We start from the raw sequence: 27,749 nt of genomic DNA on the forward strand, positions 1-27,749 counted from the left end.
GAGACGTTTGAGTCAGTTACTACCACAAAAAGTCACAAAGAGAGATTCAAAACACTTGTTGGGCACTTGGACACGCGTGGTAGTGAAATCTGGGAATCGCGTTTCTAGTGAGGTTCGGTAGAATCCAATGCGAGAAACTGCCAAGTTCGGTATCGACTCGACATGACGACTGGCGGACCCCCTGAATCCCCCTTAACCGTTGCCCCCTTTCATGTTGAGTCACATTTATCTGCATAGTCCTAAACACAAAAAAGTTCAAAGCACTGCTCGTCACAATTATAATATGCCATGTTCTGAAACCAACATACAAGAAATAAGAAATCCCAAAACCTCAACATCAGGAAAATAAGAAACCTTAAGAAGAGTTGATTTTCCTTCCAGGGTGACCTGGCTGTAAAGGATGTTGCTTGGACAACAATACTCTTAACATAGTCTACATGGACAAAAAACACATACATAGTCACTAAAATTGTTCAAAACCAAAGTCCGAGACACCGACGAGGCTGCTTCCCATCCCATCCATTTGGCGTATGTGTGTTTTTGATGAGGTTAATAATGTGATCGTAATCATGATTTTGGCAACAATCATCTAACGTCGATTGGGGCTTATATTGAACAGATCCTAAAGAAGCTCGCCTAGATTTCCGGCAGGGAGGTTCATAGACTCCGGCTTTAAATAGCAGTTAAATACATTCACACACAAATATAAGAATACAAATCCCCGATACCAATATGAAGGGGTGCATCCTATCAAAGTGCTTATTTTTAGATGATGAATGCACTGATGGCAAATGCGGAATTTTGAGGATTGGAAGTACTGGAAATGAAATTTTCATACTTCTCTTTATCGTTCACAAGATTACGACAGTGTTTTTGTTAAAAGCAGTGGTCGGCAACTACATGGCCGCGGACTGATGCCAGGTCATGGGTCGTTTGGTACCGGACCACACAGAAAAATAGATTCCTTATACTTTGCATATACCTTATTTGTGTATAGAAGTGTTTTTTTTTACCCCAAAAACTCTCATAAAGTTTGGGTGCGCATTATACCCTAGGTTTTTCGGTAGCATATAACCGCGTTTGAGCAATGAGTGATCATCAGTCATCAAATTCCAATGACCACATTTACTAAGCATTGGATGCCAATGGGAACTGAAACCGCATAGACCACTAGACCTTTAGGAAATATGATGACATAGGAAAAGTCATTAGATATAATTCCATTATCACATTTTTTGTACTCATGGTGCCAAAATGTACAATGTTGTAATGGAGCATTATACAAAAGAGTTCAGCCAGAACAACGTTTACATTGTGGTAATGTGAGTAAAAATGGTTTGATGATGATATAAAATCTTATACCTTTGTCATCTAGATTCTAAATGTGGGTTTTTAATACCAATGTTATGAGTGGCCCGAGCTGTAAGAACATTGTCACACATTAAATATGTCCGTAGCACAGAAAGCTTGCGGACCACTGGTTTAGAGGACTGGCAAAACCAGAAATCCGTCTTCTGTGTGCTGTCACGATTTGTAGCAAACAGATATGCTTGTGGCGATCACGGTTGTTTTTTTAATTTTCTAAAGCAGATGCTAAAGTGGGTAGATTTTGAAAGTATTGTCCGAGTCTCGAGCCTTCGGGAATGACTCTTTAAAGATATAGTAACTCTTTTAGCGCTCAAGTCGGGTTTGGTTAGCGACGCTCACTGAACACATACTCTAATGTTGAAAGGGATAGGATGGGCTATAGACCCAGTTCATGCAAGACTCTAACGCCCGCTCAATTTCACCTCAAATATCTCATCTTGGAAGATGATGAAGGAAATAATACAAATTAAAACAATGCCTCGGGTTTCCTACAATTGCAACATGTTGCAACATGATACATCGAGAACAAATGTTGCTTTTTCTCAACTATAATCAAGAATGCAGTAATTCAGGTTGGCCACATGAATAATGTGTAACGAGGAGAATGAAAGCTTTACTGAGGAGGGGGAAGGCTTGAGGCTCTCTGAAACTAAAAGCCCTCACATCTCATGTATGTACATTTGAAAACAATGTTCTGCTTAAAGCAGCATGCAAAAATAAGCAATCAGCCTAACAAGCAAAAATAAATTAAAGCAATTGGATTTACAATGAAACCATTTCTCTTGTTGGGAAGTTGAGAGGGCGAGGGGCGTGTTGAGATCATAAAAGGTGTGTGTGTTTCCCCGAGAAGAGATAAATCTTGCAAACCTTTGAGTTCACAAACAGCACCACTAGTTGATTTTATATCTATTTAAAATAAAAATGTTACTACAAATGAGAAAGTCCATTAATGTGGACATGAGCGACTTTGGGGCTTCAAACTGTACCTGTTTTCAGTGGACTGACCTAGACTGAACATACAGTGAATCAATGTCAATTCAATTTAATGCTGATATTTTTTTGTTCAAACTGTATAATATCTGGCTACCGAAGTATTTCACTTTTTATTGGCATCAATCGTTCTTTGAAAAGATAAGAGTTTAAGCCTTTGCAATTTAGATGCAATATTTATTGCTCATAATGTAGCTCGTTGCTTTATTGATGCCCTTGAAAGACACATACCTGTTCTCAAGTGTTTTAAGAGTTTCAGTGTGTCAGAGGCGGAGAATCCAGTTGCTCCGGTTTTGTCGGGAGCAGCCAGGATGCACCTGAGATAAAAAAAGGGCTCGGCTTCAGATGCATGGCGCATGTTGACGTCTTTGTTAACTTTGGCCTCCTTCCCTACTTCCTGCTGTGCAGGTCATCAAAATCCTGACACACGGGTACACACATGCCTGGTTAGTAGACACAGCCACAACAATGCTACCAATTGGGAAAGCATTCATATAAAAACATATCCTGAGTTATGTTAAACATAAAACCACTTGACTCAGCAGTGAGCACATTCACCACTCCTCCACTGCGCCGCCCATACAACGACAACTTTGTGTCGGCGGTACGATGTCAACGATCGATACAGCTGGCTAAGTGTAAATCGAGACAAGATCAAATCACACAAAATGTGATTTTTCCAACCGCTGCTTGTCGCGGGCTAATATAATCACATTTAAAATCTTTCTGTGGAGAAATTGGTGGAAAATGACACAATACCCCAACCCTTATAAATAAAAGAAATCAAAGTCTGCCTGTGCATTTTCCAAAGTGTTTGGCAATTAATTTTATGGGATCCTTATGGTTTTCTGATCATCAATTGCAATCAAAATAAATTAATTCAACCATATGTTTGAATGAAGCATTTACAGTTGATATTCACACAAAGTTCCTGCAATACACTCGCATACACTTTGTACAAGGGGCCGCAAACCACTTTGATTCATAGAACCATGAAAGCAAAATAATATATTTTTTTTCCAGTGAGAGCCACAATGTATAGTTTAAGACAAAATTAAACAAAGATGTCAAGTCAAATCGTGTTTTTGTGTATAGCCCTTAAACACAATAATTCATACTATACCATATTACACCATCCCCTGATCTACATCCTACATGAGGGCAAGGAAAAACTCAAAAAGCCCAGCATGAGGAAAATAAGAAACCCTGAGAAGGGGCCACACATGAGGTAATCCCCCTTCCAGGATGACTAGGCTGCGGAGGATGTTGCTAGAGAATCAACAAACAATACAAACAACCTAGTATCCAGACAAAAGCAAATTATTTCTTGCAATTCATTTCATTTTGTGATGTTTGATCATTTCATAAAATATATGCTACAATAACAATGCTGAAGCCCGTGTCCCATTTCAGCAAATTTCTCACTTAAGATGTGTCTCCCACTGCAGTTAGGATGGTTGATGCTCATTTTGACCATCATTTTGTCATGAAAAAACATTTTATCTGTTAAAATGTCATAAAATATTGCAAACGAAGAAGGATACGGAGGTATTTACCTTCAGCTATGTGACGTGGTCACAGATCTAACCTTGGTTATTAAGTGGTCATTATCTGTCCTTTATTCTGTTTTATTGATGCAAATCTATGAGAAAAAAATGTGTTTTAAAAGTCCTCATGCACTGCACTGATAAAGGGAAGCCCTTATTTTTCATTTTTTCCCCCTAGTCCTTCTTTGATTTGATCCCAAAAAAAAGCATGTGATTTTGGATTAACTTTGACTTTTTATGACAACTGGGGTTAAGTTAGGTTATTTGGTTGTTTTTTTTGTGATGTAAAATCATCATGCTGCTTGCTGTGACTGCTGAATACTTAAAGCGAAATGAATGTTTGTGTGTGTGTGAGTGTGTGTTAATCTGCATCAAACAATAGCATGTGAATGTAGTCATTAGCGTAATCCCTTTTGTCATGCGCCCTGGCTGGACCACACACGCACACACGAGTAGTGAACATCCACAAAACATAAAAGGCCCTTTTATGCAAGCGTGTTCATGTTTGTGTGTGAACTGTATGAGCTTGATGCTCAGGTTTCATGGACACACATTTTGCATGCGCACACACTGACAAAAGCGTCCAGAACTGGTTTGGAGGCACTTTGTTGAATCAAAGAAATTATTTGCAAACATCTGAGTGGAATTTAAAGTTAATTTCCAATATTCCAGTTGGTCAAATAACTTCCAATCCAAAATCCAAGTGGGCACACAGCTTTGGCACATGTCGGGAGGTAATTGTACATATTGTGCATGCTACTTTGTGAGTACCAGAATTTGTTTTTTAACCCTTCAGAGAGAGCACATTCTGGGCGATCCTCAATAAGTGTATTTGTGTGTGACTGTTTGAAAAATATTTTTAGTGCAGTTTTGACCTAAAACTTTCTAGAAGAAACAAACAAGTACCTATATACAGCTGGCATTGAATATGTTGGAGCAGGTGTCTCAAACTCAATTTATTTTGTGAGAGGTTGGCCCAAATTGGGTTCTCCAATAAAAAGCGTGTTTTTAATTCACAAGATAGACTTAGATCCATCCATCCATTCTCTGCACTGCTTATCCTCAGTAGGGTCGCGGGGTGCTGTAGCCCATCCCATTTATTTTCGGGCAGTGGGCAGGGAACACCCTGAAATGGTTGCTAGCTAGTCGCAGGGCACACCGAGACAGAGAACTCACTCGCTCATTCACACCTAGGGACATTTTTGGACCGGTCTATTAACCTGACATGCAAGTTTTCGGAATATGGGAGGAAACTGGAGAGACCGGAGGAACCCCACGCAAGCACGGGGAGAACATGCAAATTCTGCACAGGAAGGTCCGATCTCATGACCTCAGAACTGTGCCGCACACGCGCTAACCACTGTGCCGCCGTGCTGCCCTAAACTTAGATCACAAATGAAAAAGAAGCCTTACAGTTGGGTGTGTTGCTTGAGTTATCCTTAAAAGTTAAAATAACATTTTCTCTATTAAGTATGTGTTAACAATGCCTAACTTAGTTCAAATAGCCTGCGCCTATCTGCTTTTATCATACTTTTAGCAACGCTGTTCTGGGATACGCCACACATTAGACAGAAGGAAGGGGGGAAAGATTGGAGAGCGGTTTTATGCTCTTCATCACTGTGTTTTTTGGAAGAAGAGGCCTATTTTAAATACAGTCCAAACGCCAACCCAAACTCCCCTAAAGATAAAAAAAGAAGAGTTTAAATGAACCCGTCAGAGAAATGCACATATTTAATATTAGAGTGTGTCTAAGAAATGCACATACTTAATGGATGAGCTGTGATCATGACTTTAAGCCAGCAGACGGCTGCAGATCATATTCCGGACAGCATTTTTAAGAATTCATTCGAAAATAAATCAATCAATCAGCAATAAATGAATCCATAATGGCTAAGGCTTGACTTAAAGGTGTGCATTATTCAGGGCCTCCTAGTGGTTGAAAAAAATAATTCATTAAATATCTATATTGATTTTAAATCATTAGCAAATATACATGAACTATATATATATATATATATATATATATATATATATATATATATATATATAAAGTTGTTTTAAACACTCGCAAGTTGACATTTATTAAGGTATGAGCCTTACTAAGAAGAAGATGATATGATGATATGATATGCTGCTACGGGTACCCCTAAAACAAAAACCTCAACAAAAGCCGGGCAAAAAAAATGGAGACAATTTAGCTTAATGATAACCGTAAGCACATGTAGTTTTTTTTTTTTTTTTTTTTTTTTGTGATTTTAGGCATTCATTTTGGGTTGCACAGCAGAAACTGTGACATTTAGTTGTAAGAAATTGCATAGTAAGGGTCTTAATCTATCATCATGAGGGCCGCAATTGTTCGTCTGAGACGTCTGTATTTGAGACGAAATGTTGGTTTTGTGTTTGGACCCCCAACTCATCCAAAACTCCACAAGGATTTTTGACCAGGGTTCGTACGGGTGCTTGTAATCCTTGTAAATGCTTGAATATAAATGGTGAAGTGTTTGTAAATGCTTGGAATTGTTGCCCTGCTTCTCAACAAGTCTGCTTCAAAATGACACAGACACTGCACTTCGGTGGCTTTGCTATGCCATTGCATTTCTTGTAGCCTTCTGATTAACAGCAGTGCGTGTTAGTTTGTATAACGTTGTTCTGTGATGTGTCATCGCCCCCTACGGGTCGCACCCAATAGGGCACTATTAAATGTGTATTAGTGAAAGGATTATGTATCAATTATGGACATTTATTATAGGTCACGTCACATATTAAGTTAGCATTACACAGTGTAATAGGGAGACCTTCCTGCAACTGTCATTTTCACCCAACACCTATATGGGAAGATCTTTGTTAAATCTAAATCTCATCTCATCTCATTAGCCGTACCGCTTATCCTCATTAGGGTCGCGGGGGGGCTGGAGCCCATCCCAGCCATCTTCGGGCAGTGGGCAGGGGACACCCTGAACTGGTTGCCAGCCAATCGCAGGGCACACGGGGACAGACAACTCATTCGCTCATTCACACCTAGGGACAATTTGGACCGGCCAATTCACCTGAAATGCATGTTTTTGGATCTAAATCTAAATCAATATCTAATAATCACATGTCTTGATTAATGCACACACAAGATTGAAATTTGCATAGGTAAACCGTATATATTCATGTGGCTCTGCAAAATACATGATTCACACCAGATTTTTTTCTTTATTTGGTACTGGAAACAATGGAACATTGGCTTTGAATGCCCACAAAGTGTGCTTAAATTTAGCCCTGAAAAAAGGTGTACAAACCCTGTCTCACGTTTTCAAGAAAAACAGAAGGTATACAGGAAAAGCTTCCCTTGTTGTTGTTGTTGTTGAGCAAACTGTAGAACACCTGACTCAAAATCCAAATAAATGAATAGACCTGGACTACTTTTTATGCTGTCGTCACGAAATTAAAGAGGACATTGTCAAAGTGAGTGTGGCTGTTGCCACGGCGACACACTCTGAATGTCAGATGCACAGGCTTTATGGCGGGTGGTTCAACTGCTTTGTCATGCACGCTAATCACAGACAGACACACACACAACTCTGTTTTGTGTCTTTTGTGCATGGCGGAAACACACTTAGCAGGGAAGCCCACTTACTGTCTGACTCCTAACACATGGAAATGTAACTCAAACACGCTCACACATCGTGGCAGAAGAACTTTAGGGCACGCGACATTGCCACTTATTTAACAAGCTTTTTTTCACTATTTTTTACTTTTCAATTCTTCAATTGATAAAAGTACCTAACCACCTATGGGATTTACTAGATAGCACTTTAAGCTCATTAAAATTAAACATCACAAAATAACATTCCAATTATTTATTTTGACATGTCTTCATAACCAAAGTCAACATCTCACATAAATAACATTTGAGAAAAGGAAATAATGAACTCTTTATAAAATCAAGAACATTATAAAAGATAAAATGTACGCACTGAAAATAACCCACACCAAACAAAGTTAACAACAACAAAAATAAAATGTGCACACTATGAAAAGGTAAACATTGCACACAAAAAATAATCCACCTACTTTTAAGGCTGTAAACATGACATGTCTGCAATTAGTGTAATATAAAATGTACCATGTGCTACTGCAGCGTGTTTGGGCAGCACAGCGGAACAAAGGTTAGCACATGTGCGACACAGTTCCGAGGTCATGGGATCAAACCTCTGTGTGGGGTTTGCAAGTTCTCCCCGTGCATGCGTGTGTTTCCTTCGGGCACTCCGGTTTCCTCCCACATTCCAAAAACATGCATGTGAGGTTAATTGGCCGGTCCAAATTGTCCCTAGGTGTTAATGAGCGAGTGAGTTGTCTGTCTCTGTGTTCCCTGCGACTGGTTGGCTGGTTGCCAGCCAGTCGCAGGGAACATGCTGTCCCCTGCCCACTTCCCGAAGGTAGCTGGGATGGGCTCCAGCACACCCCCGCGACCCTACTGACGATAAGCGGTGCAGATAATGGATGGATGTATGAATACTGTGGCGTGTTCATCACTGCAAGAAATGTATTCAAGTATTAATTCAAACCCACCATTCCTGCTAACTTATTAACACTACTGCTACAACTATTTATTATTCTGATTATAACATTTCACTTATTAACTTGCATATATAAACATTTTTACCTCTAATCAATAATGCAGTTTTGAGGTTGGACAATATTAGACATTTTTAGCTCGTCAAAGCATTGGTTATTTCTTTGTGCCTTTGCGAACTTTTTTCGTACGGCGTGAAGGTCGCAAATGCTGCTTTGATGTAGGTTTGTTTACCTCTCAGTCCTTTTGTAGTTGCACCTACTTTGTCTTTTACTTGTATAATCCTTTTTACATGCCGTGATCATTTTTAAGGTGCTGGTGCAAATTACTTGTTTCCTCTGGACGTACAGAAAAGTAAATTCTACAATGGGTGTTTTCTTCTGTTAAAAGCCGGCTCCATCAAACCCAAAATAGGTCCAAACAAGTGATGTACCGCCCTTCTTCGGTACAAGTTTTGTTTCCTTCTCGTTTGTTGACTCTGGGACTATGTTTACAGAGTTCGCCATAACACACAATGAGGTCACACGGTGGGTGTGGCATAGTGTGGTGCTTGCAAACTTTGATTCGCGTTTATTGGCTAGTGCTATTATTAAAACGTGCCTCTGATTGGTCAAAACTTTTAAAACTCGAACAGTAACAATTGTGGTTGGCCAAAGCTATCACTCACTACAAAACCTTGCAAAAAACGCAGTGCTTTGCGGTTTCACAACTGCACCATGTTCAAACTTCTGACTTCGACTTCCGACATGCCGCCCCCCTTCTGCCTCTTTCTTCCTCACCGCCCCCCCAGACCTTTCCACCGCCCCCTGGGGGGCGGTACCGCCCACTTTGGGAACCACTGGTGTAAAGCATGTCCCCGCTCTTAGATACTAGGTCCTAAATCACTGGGAAAAACAATTGTTTTATGTCATTTTGGGTATGACATCATACGATAAGCATCGTGTCACTTTTGACTTTCATATCTTTGTTAAAAAAACAACACTAAAATAATTAAATGGTTCCTTAAAAAAATGAAGATAAAATGATTTGGTACATACATAAATAGTTCAATAAAATTGATCCATTAAACATACATAAATGATTCAATAAGAGTTTTGATTAAAATACATAGATAAATAGTTACATTAATATCTAAATGAATAGATGTGAAATAAAGGTAGACAAGGCAAACAATGGTACCATACTTTACAATATTTCCAAGTCACAATTTTGAGAGTTTGGGGAAGAAAAAGGAACATTTAAACGTCACGGATAAATAAACCAATTTGCATTTTTGTTTTTGTTGGTGAGTACACGTGTGTCGTTTGTTTCTACTCCAAGTCCTTGAGGGGAATAAATGGTGCATGCTCTCTAGTTGAAATAATACATATTCACAAAACCTAAAACACCACTATAAACAGAAGACAAATATGAGAAAACAGTCTTTTGAACACAACTATTGAACTTGTACATTTTGGTGCTATTGCCATTAAAAAAATATTAAACCAAAAATCCCACTGAATCCTTTTTGTTTTGCGTGACATTGTAAGTCTCAAGTTTGCGAGGTCATTCGTCTAGTTTTCCTTTTAAGGACACCACGTTTTCTTTTTACTGTCAGGAGATTTGACTAAATTCCTGCTGTTGCGTTCACATGCTCCCGGCTGACATATTAGTATGCGTGTTTGTGTTTGTGGTTTGCATGTGTTAGGTTATCTACTTTCCCACATTCATGAGTTCCCGTAGATTTATTTTTAAAAATAGTAAACGGTCAAAAGATGGTTTGCTTACTGCTAAATTTGATTTTCACAGAAGGGCACAGCGTAATGGCTGTCCTCAAAGGGCCTGAATTAACTCAAAAATGAAGCTGAATGCAACTGGTATGTAAAATAAATGTAACTACTCCTTCATGTACATTACTACCATAGACCGGGGCTTTAAAGTCATTTCATTATCATCTTGAAGATCTTTTTACTGTATTTTTATGATCAATTGGAGTTTTAATGTTTTTTTTTTTTTTATAATCAGGAAGATGCATGTTATGGCTATTTGGGATTAACTTTGCTGCTTTTAGGAGGTGGTGAATACACTTATTGGTTTTCAGTTATTTCGTATCTGGAAAAAAAGAGAAGAGCAATTCTATACTTGACATTGATCCAGAAACAAATTAATATGCTATGTAGAGGTGTCACTGTCTAATAAAATATGCTTAGACATTTTCAGGATCATTTATCTCTCAGTTCCACTTATTATGATCAATATGGAAATACTGGCGTGCACTGGCACTGAGCCGTCACGTCGCGGATATCATAGTGGATAGGCATCGTGAAAAATGTAGTTTTTGGTCGAACACTGTTTTGACTCAATTATTTTTAGACACTCGGGCATTTGTGGCAAGCCATATTTTCCCACGGGCCATAAGTTTGACACATGTGCTGTATCATAACATACTTCAAAAACAAGTACAGTTGCAAAATTAGTTTAGAAGTAAGAATCTGGACATTAACACATGCAAACGGTATACATACTTACAGTGAAAGAATCAATATGAACAGATAGCAGAGTGGAATATATTAACGGATCTGTCCAACAGGAGTTCCGTACAGTAGTCAGAACAGATCAAATTCGGATGTTAGCATATGCAAATGTGACATTGGTAATAAACTAGTCTGCATCTTATGAGAATGAGGTCATTACAATTCTCGCACTCTTATCTGAACAGGGCTTCAACTCTAAGTGAAGGAATCTCACACAAACAAATATCCGCTTTGTGCGGAAAACCGAGGCAAATAGAACTTTCAGTGGCTCTCTATGAGACGAGTATGCAGGACTAGCGGAGACGACAATCAACTGAGACGGAAATCAAATGAACTCGAAGCAAGCAATGAAAATGCACGTTGAGAAGACACATAAAACGATCAAGTGTACGAATGTTGACATCCACTAATCATCATCAAAAGGCAACAGATGACAAGGTGGTGCACGAGAGTGATCGCGACGTTTCCTGGGTGACGAGTGAGCGTGAAATGCCTCGGCGGTCAGCCGGCTATTTTGCTGCTCTCTGAGAAAATGCTCGTTAGTTTGAAGCCAAATGGAAGGGCCCCGGCGTGTGCATGTGTGAGAGTTGTGTTAGAGAAGTGGGACAAGAGCAAAAAAAGCTGAACTCTTGCTGCTCTTTTATGAATGTGATATCAAGGAGCGAGAACATTTGGAACTGTAATGACCTGACTTTAGTAGTAAGTGATATCGTACCATGTGCTAACCATTTGAGGACTTTTGCATGGGACGTGCAGCCTGCCATAAAGTACTTGTAATAGTATTTGCTGTATCTGTGTGAATTTATCAACAACCATTACATAAGGAACTACCAGGTTTCTACTGATTTAACTACAACCATCATAAGTGGCCTACCTGGCTTGAATAAGCAACTGACTGACACGCCTAGTGCATGTCTCACATACCAATCTAGCAACTGACCAGTCTAAAACCAGTTTAACCTATTTACACTAGCATGCTGCCGAGAGTCTCTCTCCACCTATCGGCACTTGTTGTTCTCTGTGGTTATCCCAAAAAACACTGGCAAATGTTTTCTCTGCTGCTCAGCTAGAGTCCTGCGGAAAACCCAGTTACTTGGTGTACCTACTGAAACCCATACCATATTTTGTAGCTACAGCACCAGTTTGAGTGTACCCTACCTATTAAGGAATACATGGTAACAACTAATGGGCATACATTTCTTGTAATAAGTATATCCTCATTGCATGTTTTTTTTTTTTTAGTGAGGGGGAGGCCAACATTTCATTTAAGTCAATTAAAACATTTGAATCGTTTTTTGGAAAATAATTTTTCACCACTGTAAGTGGCACTTTCTTAGCTAATGCATCACTCAGAGCAAGATGGTGCTCATTCACCAAGCTTGCAAAAGTTATTTTTTTTTGAATGGGAACAAGAATAAGCAGTATGTTTCCCGTATTTTACCCAAAAATGCAAATTAGCATTGTGCCATCCTGCAGGTGCTTAGAATCAGTTTTAAAACATATTTTTTTCACTTTATTTACTCATCCAATAATTCACAACTGTGAGTGGCAGTTCCTTGGCAAATTACTCACAACAAGATAGCACAATTTTCAAAGAAAAGCAGGTTATTGGTCATTTGCAAAGACTGGTGTCATGCACCTGGCTAAGCTAAAAGATGCGGCTGTAGTTATGGGCAACCCTCGTAGGGGGTTTGTAAAAATGTCAACCGATTTTAATTGGGTTTTTGTGGTCTTTCAGAACGATGGAGAAATTGAAGTGGCACTTCATTTTATGTCTGGTGGCAGCACTGCTGGGGTGCTGCACCGCCTCCGACATCCTCTACCGGGTCCCAGAAGAGCAGCCGCCCAACACGCTTGTGGGAAGTCTGGCGGCAGACCGGGGGCTTCCCGACAGTGGGCACCTGTACAAGCTGGAGGTGGGCTCGCCTTACCTTCGCGTGGATGGAAAGACGGGCGACATCTACACCACCGAGATCCCCATTGACCGTGAGACCCTCAGGGACTGCCGCAACCTGTTTGAGGAAGATAAGTGCTACCTGGAGTTTGAGGTGTCCATCACAGACATGGTGAAAGGAATCGGGTCGGGGCCTCGTCTCATTGAGGGCCGCATTGAAGTCCTGGACATAAACGACAACACGCCCCAATTCTCCTCGCCTATCCTCACCCTGGCAATCCCGGAAAACACTCACCTGGGCGCCCTCTTCTCCATCCCTATGGCGACGGACCGCGACGCCGGCAACAATGGCGTAGCGGAGTACTCCTTGAGCACGGGACCCGATGCTGAGCAGCTCTTCGGACTGCAAGTGGCAGTGGACACTGACGAGAAGCTGCCACAGCTGGTGGTCATGGGAAATCTTGACCGCGAGAAGAAGGACTCATACGACCTCAATGTTCGTGTGGTGGACGGAGGACGACCTGCCAGGGCTAGCAGTGCTCTCCTCAGGGTAGTGGTCACTGATCAAAATGACAACGCGCCAAAGTTTGAAAGGAGTCACTACGAGGCAGAGCTGGCGGAGAACAGTCCTCTGGGGCACTCTGTGCTGCAGGTCAGTAGAAACAACAATGCTGACGATTGCTATTGGAATTTAATTTCTTGAAGGTTCAAAAGGTGAATGAGGGTTCTGCTCGTTGTTTGCCACAAACACGCATTTACTGTTACATTATATTTTACACGGTCTTTAAAGAGTTAACATGGGTGTAAACCGGGCGGTGGCTACAGAGGCCGACTGTTGCCCCAAAGACTAAACTCTTTGCTTGTCAAGTCCACCTCCAGAGCCATCACTTGACCTGCTTGATGAAAAATTATGTTCATGAACAATTACTTGACAAAAAAAATGGGGGGTGAGAAATCTTTAAATTGAACCTATCAAACTATTAATAACCCTTCCTCATAGACCAAAATATGTTGTTAAATGCAAATATGGTATAGAACCTATAATTTGAAGAGAGGGTCATGGAACAGAACCTAACGTCCCCTGATTCTTGAAGACTTACTTGCAATTTGTTTGCTTTTTGTGGAAGTAAAAACTTTTTTTTTTCTATTTCTGGTATAATTAACTCTTATTAGAGTATTCATAGTTCAATGTGAAATGGTTTCCAAATTTTGGCAACCAACTATCAGGAGTCGTTGAATTTGCGTAACTGTATTTGCAGCAGAGTTTACCCTCTGTATTTTAATTTTTTAGTGTATTTTAAGTATGCAAGGATAAATACCCAGGTGTGATATGGGTGTGAGTCAGTCCGTGCTTTTCAAGTTGGACTTTGGCCAGTCTGTATACAAGGCTTATCTCTTACGCTTTGACAGAATTGTCACAGTTTGAGATGCTAAAGTTATAAATCCCACATCACGGTGTAAACATATAAGACAATATGACATGAATCTCAATTACTATTACACTGGAAAAATAAATTGTCTCGATTTGTCACTTTCCGGGTTGCAGGAACGTGTAGGTTCTTTCCTTCCACCGGTCAAAGGAGATGTTGAAAAAAAAACTCTTCAGTAAACCTTTGTTCATTAATGTATCCCAAACCTGTGCAGAAGATCAAATGTTTTAAATGTAAATAAACCTTTTTTGTACATCCCTTTACAACAACTCTTTCAATTTACCAAAGTGCTTTGTACTAATAAATGAGAAGCAAATGGAAGCAAGTAAAAACCAAACAAAAACACTAAAAGACAATAAAAACAATGAAATGCAATAGTATTGAATACAATAAAATAAAAGTATTTTAATATTACTGAGTATTCAAAGCCATCCTGAAGAAAAAAAAAACAGGCAAGGTTATCTCATCTAATCTCATCTCATCTCATTAGCTACACCGCTTATCCTCAGTAGGGTCGCAGGGGTGCTGGAGCCCATCCCAGCAATCAGTGGGCAGGGGACAGCCTGAACTGGTTGCCAGCCAATCGCAGGGCACACGGGGACGGACAACTCACTCGCTCATTCACACCTAGGGACAATTTGCACCGGCCAATTCACCTGAAATGCATGTTTTTGGAATGTGGGAGGAAACCGCAGTGCCCGGAGGAAACCCACGCAAGCACGGGGATAACATACAAACTCCCCACAGGAAGTCTGGAGCTGGATTTGAACCCACGCAGGAGGTTCCCAAGACATGAACTGTGCCGCACATGCACTAACCGCTGCGCCCCCGTGCTGCCAGGCAAGGTTATATGTCTGCAAAATTACACGTGACACACTATTTTCTCTTAATTTGAGAATGACAAGGGCTTGTTCAAACATTTAACTTGTTCCTGATCTCCGATTTTCTGATGACATAAAAGCTGAGTTGGATTGTTAGCTACAGTTGTACTTTTTGATCCATTTCAAAAACTCTTAGAACTTTAACAATCCAATACGCTGACATTGTTCTTAGTTGTCCTTTTAAACAGCAATCTTTCAGAATTTGTTTGACGGAAGAAATATTTAGATAAGGTTGGCTGCACCGTTTCTTTGTTGATCAATACAAGATGGTGGGCCTGCCATCTCTAAATCCCGCTAACAGGATGTGGAATCACATACGTGAGAAGTCAAGTCGCCTTATTAGTGCTCAAGGGAAGACAATCGACTGCAAAAAGAAAAGTAAGCTGAAGCGCCGGAGCGGGTCAGCGCTGGTTAATTGTTAACGCGGAAGACAAACGGCGCTTGTGTCGGCCGTTTGCTGGTCCGCTCGATAGTCAATCCCGCGCCAAGCTGTCAATAATTTAGGGCCCGCTTGGAGAAGCGCGGCGCTGCTTAAAGCTTCCCGTCCGGAAGGCAAATCGATGAGTGGGAGAAATCATCTCGGGGGCTTTTCTTAAGCGCTAACTGCGAGCGACTGGAATCAGCCACTTCCCACTGTCAGCTGTCACCCAGCGAGCGTCAAAGAAGATTTTGATAGGGAGGTCGGATGAACTCGCCAGTCTGCTGTGGAAAATCCCTGTAAGATTGTACGCACAGAAGCAACCTTTCGCACCCTGATGTTGATGCAAAAGAGATAAGGGTTTAAATCCGTCTTTTTTTATGGCGCGAAATAGAAATTAAACGTCTTCTTCTTTGGACTTTAAAGGCAAAACTGATTAGAACTTACACACTTTTAGGGCGTTTGGAAATTCAAACAAGCTTGTTCTTTTATTCAACAGGCTGTAAGAAGCAATAAAATGAATGCTTTGGGTAGGCATGTCAAACATACGGCCTGCCATACATTTCTGAATATGTCAAAAAAAGAAGTCTCTTGGTCATTTCTTTTAAAAGTTTTTTGAAAATACATTATTTTCTGTCGCTAGAAGACCATGTTGAGTTTGTATAGCATAGTGAGTTTGTTCAGGTGTAAAACTGCATTCACTCTCCTGTTAATATAAACCATATTAAATTCCGAATATGAGTTTACCCCCACAGCGGCGCAGTGGTTAGCGCGTGTGCGGCACAGTTCTAAGGTCTTGGGAACCTCCTGTGTGGGTTCAAATCCAACTACCGGACTTACTGTGCGGAGTTTGTGTGTTCTCCCCGTGCTTGCGTGGGTTGCCTCCGGGCACTCCGGTTTCCTCCCACATTCCAAAGACATGCATTTCAGGTGGATTGGCTGGCCCAAATTGCCCCTAGGTGTGAATGAGCGAGCGAGTTGTCTGTCCCCGTGTGCCCTGCGATTGGCTGGCAACCTGTTCAGGGTGTCCCCTCCCCACTGCCCGATGATTGCTGGGATGGGCTCCAGCACCCCCGCGACGCTACTGAGGATAAGCGGTGCAGCTAATGAGATGTAATGATGAGTTTACCCCCCTTTTTTAAATAAATGCATACATGCCAACCTTTTGACACTGAAAAGTGCTGGATTTTATCGTTCACTTTATTTTCATGCGAGAAAACCACAATCTGTCTCCAGAATATTAAAAGAAAATTGCTTGTTTAAAACCGGAAGTGGCAAACTTATACCAAAACGGAAATCAAATGTGATAATTGGAGCACTTTATCATGCACAAATAATTAAGTCTTGCTTCCAAATAAAGCCGCTGTTTACTAATACTAGTCCCTGAGTCAATATTTTGTGTTGTTTATGTTTGTAAAATCGGGAGATTTTTTTCCCATAATTGGTAGGCGTTCTTAAGCGGCAAAAAGTGGTAGTCTTATGCATAAAGCAGTATTGTCAACCTTTGTTTAAATGTGTATTAAGAAAAAAATCCCTTTCTATTCGTGATTTTATTATTTAATTTAAGTTACCAATGTAGGCTGAATGATAAAGCATAATACTAAAAAACTAAAATGTGGAGTTGACATACTTTTACTGAGAACAGAAGTCTGAGGCAAACTGAGTTTGACATCCATTGTTTAGGGTTTGGGTTACTGAGTTAGGGTAATATTTTTCCAGATGAGGGAATTTAGGGCAAGAAGACAGGTTTGGGCATTTTTGGCAGTTTGGGCATTCACCTTAGCTATGTGATGACTTTAAATTTGATCCAAACAAGAGTTTGACCAATAAATGTCTTAATGTCTTTTTTATGTCATATTCACTCACTTTGGGTACCGTTAATTCATTGAAATGAGGATGAATGGCACAAAAACGAACCAATATTGGCGAACATATTTTTTTCTCAAAATGAGACTCATTTGCCGAGGTGAATTTTTTAGTACTCCTGTCAAAACAGTCAAAGTCACTTTGCTTTCCATAAATGAGTTGTTTGTGGTCATCGTCAAGTTCACGTTTCATCGTTTTTTATGTTACAACTCACTGATGCATGGCTCAAATTGTGCATGAATCGTTGTTTAAATCTGAAAAAATAAACACAAAATTAATCCCAATGATGAAATGATGGATACATGCATACACACATACTCTTGTGGGCTTCAATAAGTCCCAAAAGTTAAAAAAAAATGATGCAGTGCCTTTGATCTGATGTTTTATGAGTCACCACTGGAATGTTTTGCGCGTAGTCGTTAGGACTTAGCACAAGGGCTTCTGATTGGGTTTTCTCTTCAGTTAGGGCTTTCAAATGTATTTACAGTGAACTCAAAGATAAACTGATGTAATGCAGTGGGGCATTCCAAGCATATGTTTGAATTTTGTTTTCCCACTCAAACTTGCTTGCTTTGGCTGAGTCAATGCTTCCTCACTCGCCCGCTAATGTTCCCCAGAGTGCGCCTTGCTTTCGTCCTAATAAGTAGAAGAACATTAACATTCACTTGGAGCTGTTAAAGGCCAACGAGCCGCTGCCTGTCTCAATGATTTCTGCTCCCAAACAGGAGTTTGTGACGGCAGCTCAGCGGCTGCCTCTCTTTGTGAGTGTTTGCCGGGCCGTGACATTAAAAATAATTGGATAATGCATCTGATATCATGAGAGTCTGCATTAAAATTGAATCTTGTACAAAAGTTGAATGTTATATTAACTTTTCACTTGGGGTAAACATTACCTGCAGATGATTATAGCATGGGCATCTTAGCTGCAAAACAGGTGAGACAATAACTTAAAGCCTTACCTGGTACCTTGTTAAATTTGATCCCAATCTGAAAAAAACTTAAACTTTGTATTTTAAACATTGTTTTAAACAAGGGTAGGTTGAGGCACTTCCAAAAGTGGCCATTTGGAGATGACCACTTTACATCTACAACACCTCTGCAACAGTGGATTTTATTTGTTTAAGACATTTTGAAAGAGTAATAAATGTTTGACTTCTCTTACCAGAAGTCAATCAATGATTGCGCGTACTAATGGTGCATGAGAAATTAATCACATGTGTCATTACGCACATACATTTTAGGGTCTAATTTGAATACACAGTATATTTCTGCGTATGTGACAATCATCATTTGAATCATTTACTAATGGCCAAATATATTTGGAGCTGAAGAAGGCGATATCTATGTTTAACCAGTACATGCCCTTATAGGCTAAAGCTAGCTGTGGACCAAAACAAGGCTGCAATTGGCCAAGAGTGGTGTCAATCAAAAAGTCAGGGGTAACAGGTATATTGGAAATAATGCAACCTTTCCGTTTATTTGTAAACTGGAATGTGGCGAAATAGAGTGCATACAACCTGGAACGTCCAGCGATTTAGGCGGGTTTTTCATATCTGTCGGCATTACCGCGTTGTTTGGAGTATATATTTAGTTAGATTCACTGGATGGCCCTGGATGAAAACAACTACATGTGTGCAAATAACGAGCTCATGAGCTGACTACTAGGGGACTTATTGGTGAGCTATCGCTGCTTTATAGTTTTCGGGTATCTTGTTTTAGACTGATCATGATGTTTCTTTGATGAGTGCATTTTGAAATTGTCACCACATCTTCGATCCCAAGAGTTTAAGCTTTCCAACAATATGTGGCATGACGTATTTCAGTTACTGGTGAAATAGTGAAGGTACAAATTTGCTTCTCAACAGTCTGGCGGCCCGTCTGCGGTCTGGCGGAACGTTGAGTAGTTGAATTAGGCATTCCGACTAGCTTTTTAAGTTAAGCATTGCCAGTTGTGGGTCAAACTTACAAATCAACTTTCCTGAATTTTTGTCAGCAGAACTGTTGATTTAGTAGGTTTGTCAAATCATTTAACGGTTGTCTGTCCCTTCAGGTTCGCGCAAACGACGCCGATACTGGTACCAATGGGGAGATCGACTACAGCCTTCACCAGATGTCGGAAGCGGTCCAGAGACTTCTGCGCATTGACCGTTCTACGGGAATCATCTATGTCAAAGGCATGGTGGACCGTGAGGAGGAGAACTTCCTTAAGTTTTTTGTTGTGGCCAAAGACCGTGGACCAAACTCTAAAAGCTCCAAGGTCCTGGTGACCATCAACGTCCGGGATCAAAATGACAACGCTCCAACTATCGAGATCCGTGGCATCGGTTTGGTAACACACCAGGATGGAATTGCCAACATCTCAGAGGACATGCCAGTGGGCACAGCAGTAGCTCTGGTCCAGGTATCAGACCGTGATGAGGGAGAGAATGCCGTGGTGACATGTGTGGTAGCTGGTGACGTGCCGTTTCAGCTACAGCCTTTAAGCGAGTCCAGCAATGACCGTAAAAGGAAGTACTTCCTGCAGACCACCACGCTGCTGGATTATGAACGAGTGAAGGATTACAGGATTGAGATTGTTGCTGTGGATTCAGGGAACCCCGCTTTGTCCAGCACCAACTCCCTAAAAGTGCAAGTCACTGACATGAATGACAACGCACCCACATTCTCGCCTACCATCCAGAAAGTGAACTTTGCTGAGGGGAACCAGCCGGGCGACAAGGTGCTCCAGGTCGTGGCCGCTGACGCTGACAGCGGCAGCAACGCCGAACTGGTCTACAGCATAGTGGAGCGATCAGCCAGTGCACTCTTTGAAATTGATGGAAGAAGTGGCGATGTTCGAGTCAAGAATCTTCTGGACCGGGAGGAGACTGAGCGTTATGAGTTCCGTGTGGCAGCGGCCGACAAAGGTGTCCCGAGCAAAACCGGCACAGCCACGGTTGTGATTAACGTCCTCGACTGTAATGACAATGACCCCAAATTCATGCTGAGCGGCTACAGCTTCTCTGTCATCGAGAACATGCCACCACTCAACCCCGTGGGTGTGGTCACTGTCACAGATGTCGACGAGGGCGAAAATGCACGCGTCACGCTATTTGTGGAACCCGATAATGGCAAATTTGTCATACAAAATGGTACGGGAACGATCCTATCCAGCATCTCCTTTGACCGGGAGAAGGAAAGCACCTACACCTTCCGGCTAAAAGCTGTAGATGCTGGCGACCCTCCTCGATCCTCCTATGTGGGAGTCACGATTAACGTGTTGGATGAGAACGATAATGCACCCTACGTCACCAAACCTTCCAACTCTTCATATAGATATCTGAGCCCAGTAACCCCATTAGAAACCCGCGTGGAGGTGGTGGAGGCTGAAGACATAGACTCAGGATTCAATGCTGAGTTGGACTACAGCATCACTGGGGGGAACCCTTATGGACTTTTTTATATTTCCCCAACGACAGGAGAGATAACTCTGGCGCAGGAATTTACTGGAAAGCATAATGGGCTGCACCGGTTGGTGGTGCAGGTTAAAGACCAAGGCAAGCCGCATCGTCAGACAACGGCACTAGTGCACGTATTCGTCAACGACACCAAGGCCAATGTGTCGGTTATCGAGGCTCTAGTGGGACATAGTCTAGACACCCCACTTGACAGAGATATCGCAGGGGACCCCAATTACGCCTTGGCTCAGCGCAGTAACATCCTGTACGGGAGCCTGGCCGGGATCGCCGGCGTCATCTTGGTGATCGTGGCCGTGGTGGTTATCCGTCACAGGCTCCAAAAGGATGCCAAGAGTGGCTATCAGGCGGGCAAGAAGGAGAGCAAAGACCTATATGCACCTAAACAGGGGCCTAAAAACCCCAAGAGTAAAAAAAGTAAAAAGAATAAAGCACCCAAACCCGCCAAACCTTTGGAGGAAGATGAAGAGGCTGGCCTCCAAAAGAGCCTTAACTTCAACCTGATTGACGGCGGAGCAGTGAGCGACAGCCCACGGATACACTTGCCCCTCAACTACCCTCCTGGCAGCCCTGACTTGGGGCGACACTACCGCTCCAACTCACCACTTCCATCCATCCAGCTGCAGCCGCAATCCCCCTCGGCTTCCAAGAAGCATCAAGCAGTGCAGGACTTGCCCCCTGCCAACACCTTCGTGGGCACAGGGGACAACAACTCCACAGGCTCCGACCAATATTCGGATTACAGCTACAAGGCCAACCCGCCCAAGTACGCCAGCAAACAGGTAGGACTCTATGCGAACGCACCTATGTACCAGCGGGACATCTATTGGACTGACGGGGTGTGGTAGTTTGCGATGTAAGTAGAACAAAGTCATGCTTGCTGAACCCTGAGCCACCTCAACAAACTCCCTTCACATCTTTGATTTTTCCTTTGGTTCACCTTGCCCCGTTTGCTTTGCTTTACATTCACTTTGTTTTATCACCCTCCATGTGGACTGACACTGATAAACCACACAAGAGGCCGGAAGGGGGGGTCGCACTGAAACTTTTTTGTTTCCTAACTCACCAAAGAGGCTTTTGAACTCAACCAGAGATCTGGTCTAACTTGACTGCATTCAATGACCAAGCATTCATGATCTATTTTGACCTGTGTTGACTCATAGAAGTCTTAAAATCTCCCTGACAAAGTACTACTGTGAAATCGTCACTTGCATTTGGTGTAATTTCTTTTTTTCACTGTTTTGTCTAGTTTGATGGGCTCGTTTTGGAGGCTGAAGTCAATTTAGTTTAGGGACGTCCTTGAGTTTATGGTCGTTGCTCCCAAAAAGTTTGCACAGACTATCAGTGGCTGATATTGGCCTTCGTTTTCTTACCCTCAGTGCCTTGTTCTGTTTAATGTTCTTCGTATGAGCGCAAGTGTGTATGTGTTTGAGAGTTTGTAAGCAAAGTTGTTCTTGGCTCCTTGCCACTAACAAGCTGTGAAAAGTCGAACAAGTACAAAAACTGACAATCCAACAAGTTTTGTTTTGGAATTTGAATTTTAAGATTTCTGTGTTATAGTTCAAGTTAAGCATATAATGTGCTTGAACCACCTTCAATGGTCATCTTTCATTATTGCTGGGCCGTATTTTTGAGTCTTTCAATCTAATTGTGTCCTAATTGTGCTTGCGGCCACTATTCTCCTCGGACCAGAAGCGTTTTTTTTTTTTTAATTTTAGATTCTTAACATAAAACAGAGGTAAGAGATAATGAGAAATCAACAATGATCCGTGCCTAACACACTCGTGCATAGCGTGCACCCCTATTGTTTTATTAAAAATTGTTGTAAATTTTGGTTTCACCTATTTTAGCTCATATTGTGCAGTGGGATGTCTTTGGAATTGAACCTGGATCGCGGCGGTAAATGCGCAAAAATCCTACCCACTAGACCATCATTGCTGTACATGATACATAAAAAGGCTTGAGATTTGATCTAATCATCATCCTGTTTTTACCGTACTTTAGACAAATGACAGTCAAAATAATATAATGAGATAAAGTCGAATGCCTTTTTGAATGTCACCTGTACCACAGGTGGTCCAATGGTTAGGATTTACCGCTTTCACCACTGCAACCTGAATTTGATTCCCGTCGGAAGAAAGGTTTTGCATTTGTGATCAGCAATATTTTTCAACCGATTAATCATTGCACAAATATGGTAAAACCTAATGTCTAACGCTCACCCAAACATTTTGCAGCTAGAAAAAAGCTCATTATACACGAATACATTTGGTAAATGGCAGAAGGGCCACCAACATTTGGTTGGTACCCAGTCTCTTTTCTTTGTATTTAAATACATTGCATTTTTCCTGTGTTTGTGATGCGCCGTATGATGCCCGCACACACTGGCAAACCAAAGACACACTTACACTTTGCACTCTGTTCTATGCCTCCTGTTAGTTCCTCAGCCACAGCTTCATGTACATTCAATATGTGTATGCTTCTATATTATTATTATTTTTATTATTATTATTATTATTTTCAATGTTTGATGTAGTTGTTTTTTTGTCATGTTATAAAGCATTTTTCATTTGAATAAACATGCTTCAACGTGATGGCTTGTGGCGCTTGTCTGTGCTTTCATTCATTGCTTGATTAAAATGAGGACGAAGTTACTTTGATGGTGCACATCCTCGACCTCATTTCAATTTTTCACATGTAAATCACATGTTTGTTGTGTCAGGGATTTCATCTTAATATTAATTTAGATTCAATGTATTCCTGCTTGAAACTGAATTTTCTCAAATGAATGCTTTTTTAGGAGGAATATCTATAACTACGTGTAATATGACCACTTAATTTTACAGTATTGTTTGTTGCAACCAAAAACGAGTGCTACGCACAAGGAAGATTACACACTAAGGAGACTCAACTTGACTAAATTGACCTATTTTTATTTTTTGCCCAGCCTTTCACAAGGTTTTTCAATTTTGGGGGTGTTCGTAACAGCAAGATGGCTGACAATGATGTCAACTCCCTCTAGGCTATGCTCATAGTATGCAAAATAAATGCAAAATCATCAACCTATGAATATTTAGAAAAATGTTCTTTCATATGAAGGTTTAGGTATTTCCATTAGTATTCAAATTAATCTTGTTTTTTTACCTCAATAAGAATAAACACATTGTTCCTTTAAATGATTCAATAATATATACATTATCCACAAATTAATTCATTATTTGACTTTACATTTACATAAGCATCAACCAGTAAATAATATAAAAACAATACACAATGTTTTGGCCAATTTATTTCAGTTCTTTTTAATGGTATACTTTTAAAATTTGTTTAAACAAGTTAGACTTGACTCAAACACTGGGAAAACCTCTAATCAGATAAATCTTGCTTTATTGTTTTATTTTGAAAAAACAATGTTTGTATTTGAACAGGGATATGGAAATATTTTCATACTCAAATATACTTAATAAAACAGTGTGCTAAGATTGTAATTTTTTTAAATGTTAGTTTTATTACTTATGGATAAATACGCTATCCTTGTCATCCAAAACATTTGGTCTCCATCGGTGTCTCGCTTTTTGCATCCTACCACCCTCACAAAAATTAACACTTGTGACAAAAATACTTCACATTACAAAAAACAGTTCTGAGCTCAAAAATACATAATTACGCGTAACACCTTGTACCTGAAGAGACCCATACATCCAAGAACCAAATTCTTACATGTATAGGCTACTAGAATTGTTTTAATTTACATTTACATTAATCACTGACATACATTTTTGCTTGGTAGCCTGTCTCCCTGCGCATAACTCCGTCAGTGTGGGTCTTTCTTTTTCCAGTTTGGTACGATCAGCAACAATTGCTGCGTCAGTAAGGATTTGGAACCATGTCGCTTGACTTCGTGTAGGGGCATGTTTGATTGACAGCAGGTAGGCCAAGCTACATTTGTGTGTAGGAGTCCACAACGGCGTCTTTATGTGATGCGCTTCCTCTACCAACCATGACTAAACAAAACAAATATTCCATGATTTTCCGTGGAGAAGAGCATTCCTGAGCATGACCTAATGGTCGTATGTCAAAATGAAAGACTGACTACTCACCAATCAGATCAAATGCACACTATGTCAACATGGAAGTAATTAATATATGACAATTGACGATGTTCGGGGTTTGTAGGACAATGTAAATAGACAGAGATCAAATGATGATCTTTTATGGACAGGTATTAGTTCAAATAGAAAAGGTGACGTGCTGTGAGGTTTGAGTTGTAAGGCACAGAGAGATTTACAAATAAATACCTATATTGCATTAACCATTTGATTGTCAGACCAAAAACATAATATTTAGATCGATCACCGTTCACGGATCCCTTAACCACTTGGGTCGTAGGAGCAACACTTCCATTAGTGTGTCTTGGGCAAGTAAAGCCTGGCGGTGCCCATCCCTCTCCAGGGTGTTGGGCTTCCCCATATGAAATAGATTGTAATGGTTTCCATGTTTCCCAGTAGCAGAAGAAGCCTCCTGATCTGAGTCAGATACTGCACCTTCATAGTATAGTCGCCATTGTTCTTCAGTGCAATGCGTAGCATAGAAAAAAAAATGTTCATTGCCTTTCTTAACTTGTAATTGAAATGTATATGTTGAATCCTTGGTCTCTCTAAGAACTTCTCCCATGAGGCAAGAGAATAGCGTGCCTCACTCTGCATCTGCCAACAATGATACATTACATACTAATTACATCAATACAATTTATAATGAACATTCAGCAATTAAAAAAAGCACAGCGAAACATTTTGGAAATAAATGGGGAAAAAAAAAAATATTTTTAATTTTTACACTTACATGATATCAGGTGAGGCTGTGCCTCACCTGGCTTCCTTGACTATAAGTCACTGATAATGAGGTTTGAGCTAATTCTTGCTTTCAGACTCAAAACTGCTTTCTTCAGACCTGCCTATTTATAATAATCTGCTCCACATACTGCACCCTTTTTAATTCTACTTTGTTTGTATTTGGTATTTATGCCTTGCTTGTTTTATTATTGTTTTATTGTTGTTTGGTATTCTGTGCATGGTGACCTTGGGTGTCCTGAAAGGGTCTTGAATTATTATTATTAGCATTATTATCATTATTATATTATTATTGTTATCATTATTATTACTTTTATTATACATAAACAGGCCTCACACAAGTGTTCGGTTGTCTCTGTCATACTGAATGGATACGAGTAAAATATTTTTTTATTGAACGTAAAATGCTGTGTTATAGCATCACTCATGTTTCTTATTACACCTAAATCAAATCTATAACAGCACTTGTCACTGGCAATGTAAACTGATAAAAACTTTGCTAATAAACTTCTCTTGTCATTCCGAAAACTCAATGCATATAAACACACCCGTGGATTAAAATCAGATTTGTCAAATAAAATGATAAATATACGTACCTTACACCAATAAATAATCCTGTTTTATATCCTAAAAGAGGATTTTTAACAAAACAACTTACTGTATTTAACCATTTTTAAACTCACTTTTTTTCCTACCTGTACCTGTACATGAGGTTGTATGATAGTATATCACTGTATTTTTGCAATGATTGATGAGTCTAAAAGTATCGCTGGCCACAATCCCATGAACTGGATGCAATGGGAAACGGATCCAGGTTGCAGCACTGAGTGCCGAATCCTAACCACTCGACCACTTGTGAAACAGAGGACATATGAAAAGGCATTATATTTTATTTCATCATCACACTTTTTAATGTTTAGAGAGTTTTGTTGAATTTTGTCTTAAAATACATGGTGATACCCGCTCAAAAAAGGCTCTTCTGGCTCCTTGCGTCAAAAAAGTTCCCCAGCCCCTGTTATAAAAAAAATAATATGGTACATCTCATTAAATCTTTAACCAGTTTACTCCAAAACATATATCACACCTGAAAAAGCTTTCAACTAAGCACCAGCAGTGCCTCACCATCTTAAAAAACAACCCCCCCCATAAATGTAACAAAACGTCCACTCTTATAAGCTTCAACAGACCCAAAACTAGCACTGACTCACACCTGAAACTGACCTACCACCCTCGATCCAACAGCGCTGGAACCACAAAACCTCTGACCCCATTACACTTCTACCTTTAGAATTTGCGCATCCGTCTCTGTACGTTACAGTGTGTGTTTGTGTTTTTTGTGTGTCCGTGCGTATAAGTGTCTCACAAAAATCAAAACACAAGACACATTTATTTATGTGTGTAAGTGCACCGCCAGCTGCTCCCTTGTACGGGTATATGGTTGTGTGTGCAGAAAACCTTAAAACACAAGAAACTTCCTTTTGCAATTGCATGAGTGTGTTTGTTTTGTATGCATTTGTGTTGCCACCTGCTCCAAACAACCCAAGTGGAATGGAAACCTGCCTCAGGCACACACGCAAAGACACACACACTCACAGTTTTGTGAGGAAGTTTCAGTTTGACAATGTCACCTGTCATTCCAGAACATGTTGTCTGCGCTGTACGATTTATTTAACAGCATGCTAAGGTTGTATTAACACATGGACGCCTTCCTTTGGGGTCTGTCCCACCAGCAGGAAGCCCCAGGAAACGTCATAGAGACCATGTGTCTCGGCTAGCATGGGAACACCTTGGGAGAGGGAAGTCTGCGCTTCCCTGCTGAGGCTTCTGGTGTCGCCTCCGCGATCTGACCTCAGATAAGCGGCAGTAAATCGATTGATGGATGAATGGGAATCGCAAACATTTGTGAGAACATGCAAACACAATAATTTACCTGACGTTGGATTAAGATTACACACACACACCCCCAGCACACACCC

At 40.6% G+C, this 27,749-nt stretch overlaps 1 protein-coding gene across 3 annotated transcripts in view; it reads left to right on the top strand.

Moving 5' to 3' along the window:
- Nucleotides 1-27,749, top strand: part of LOC148359425 (protocadherin-1-like) — a 167,826-nt gene that overhangs the window by 659 nt on the left and 139,418 nt on the right. For all 3 annotated transcript variants that reach the window (XM_088344654.1, XM_088344655.1, XM_088344656.1), the window contains 2 exons: nt 12,718-13,525; nt 19,519-21,705. In XM_088344654.1, the coding sequence (XP_088200780.1) occupies nt 12,718-13,525; nt 19,519-21,705 (2,995 nt within the window). The remainder of the gene's footprint in view (nt 1-12,717; nt 13,526-19,518; nt 21,706-27,749) is intronic.

This window comes from Urocampus carinirostris, chromosome 9 (genome assembly GCF_059441175.1).
Source record: "Urocampus carinirostris isolate Australia breed hairy pipefish chromosome 9, RoL_Ucar_1.0, whole genome shotgun sequence".
In the NCBI taxonomy this organism is placed as follows: Eukaryota; Metazoa; Chordata; class Actinopteri; order Syngnathiformes; family Syngnathidae; genus Urocampus; species Urocampus carinirostris.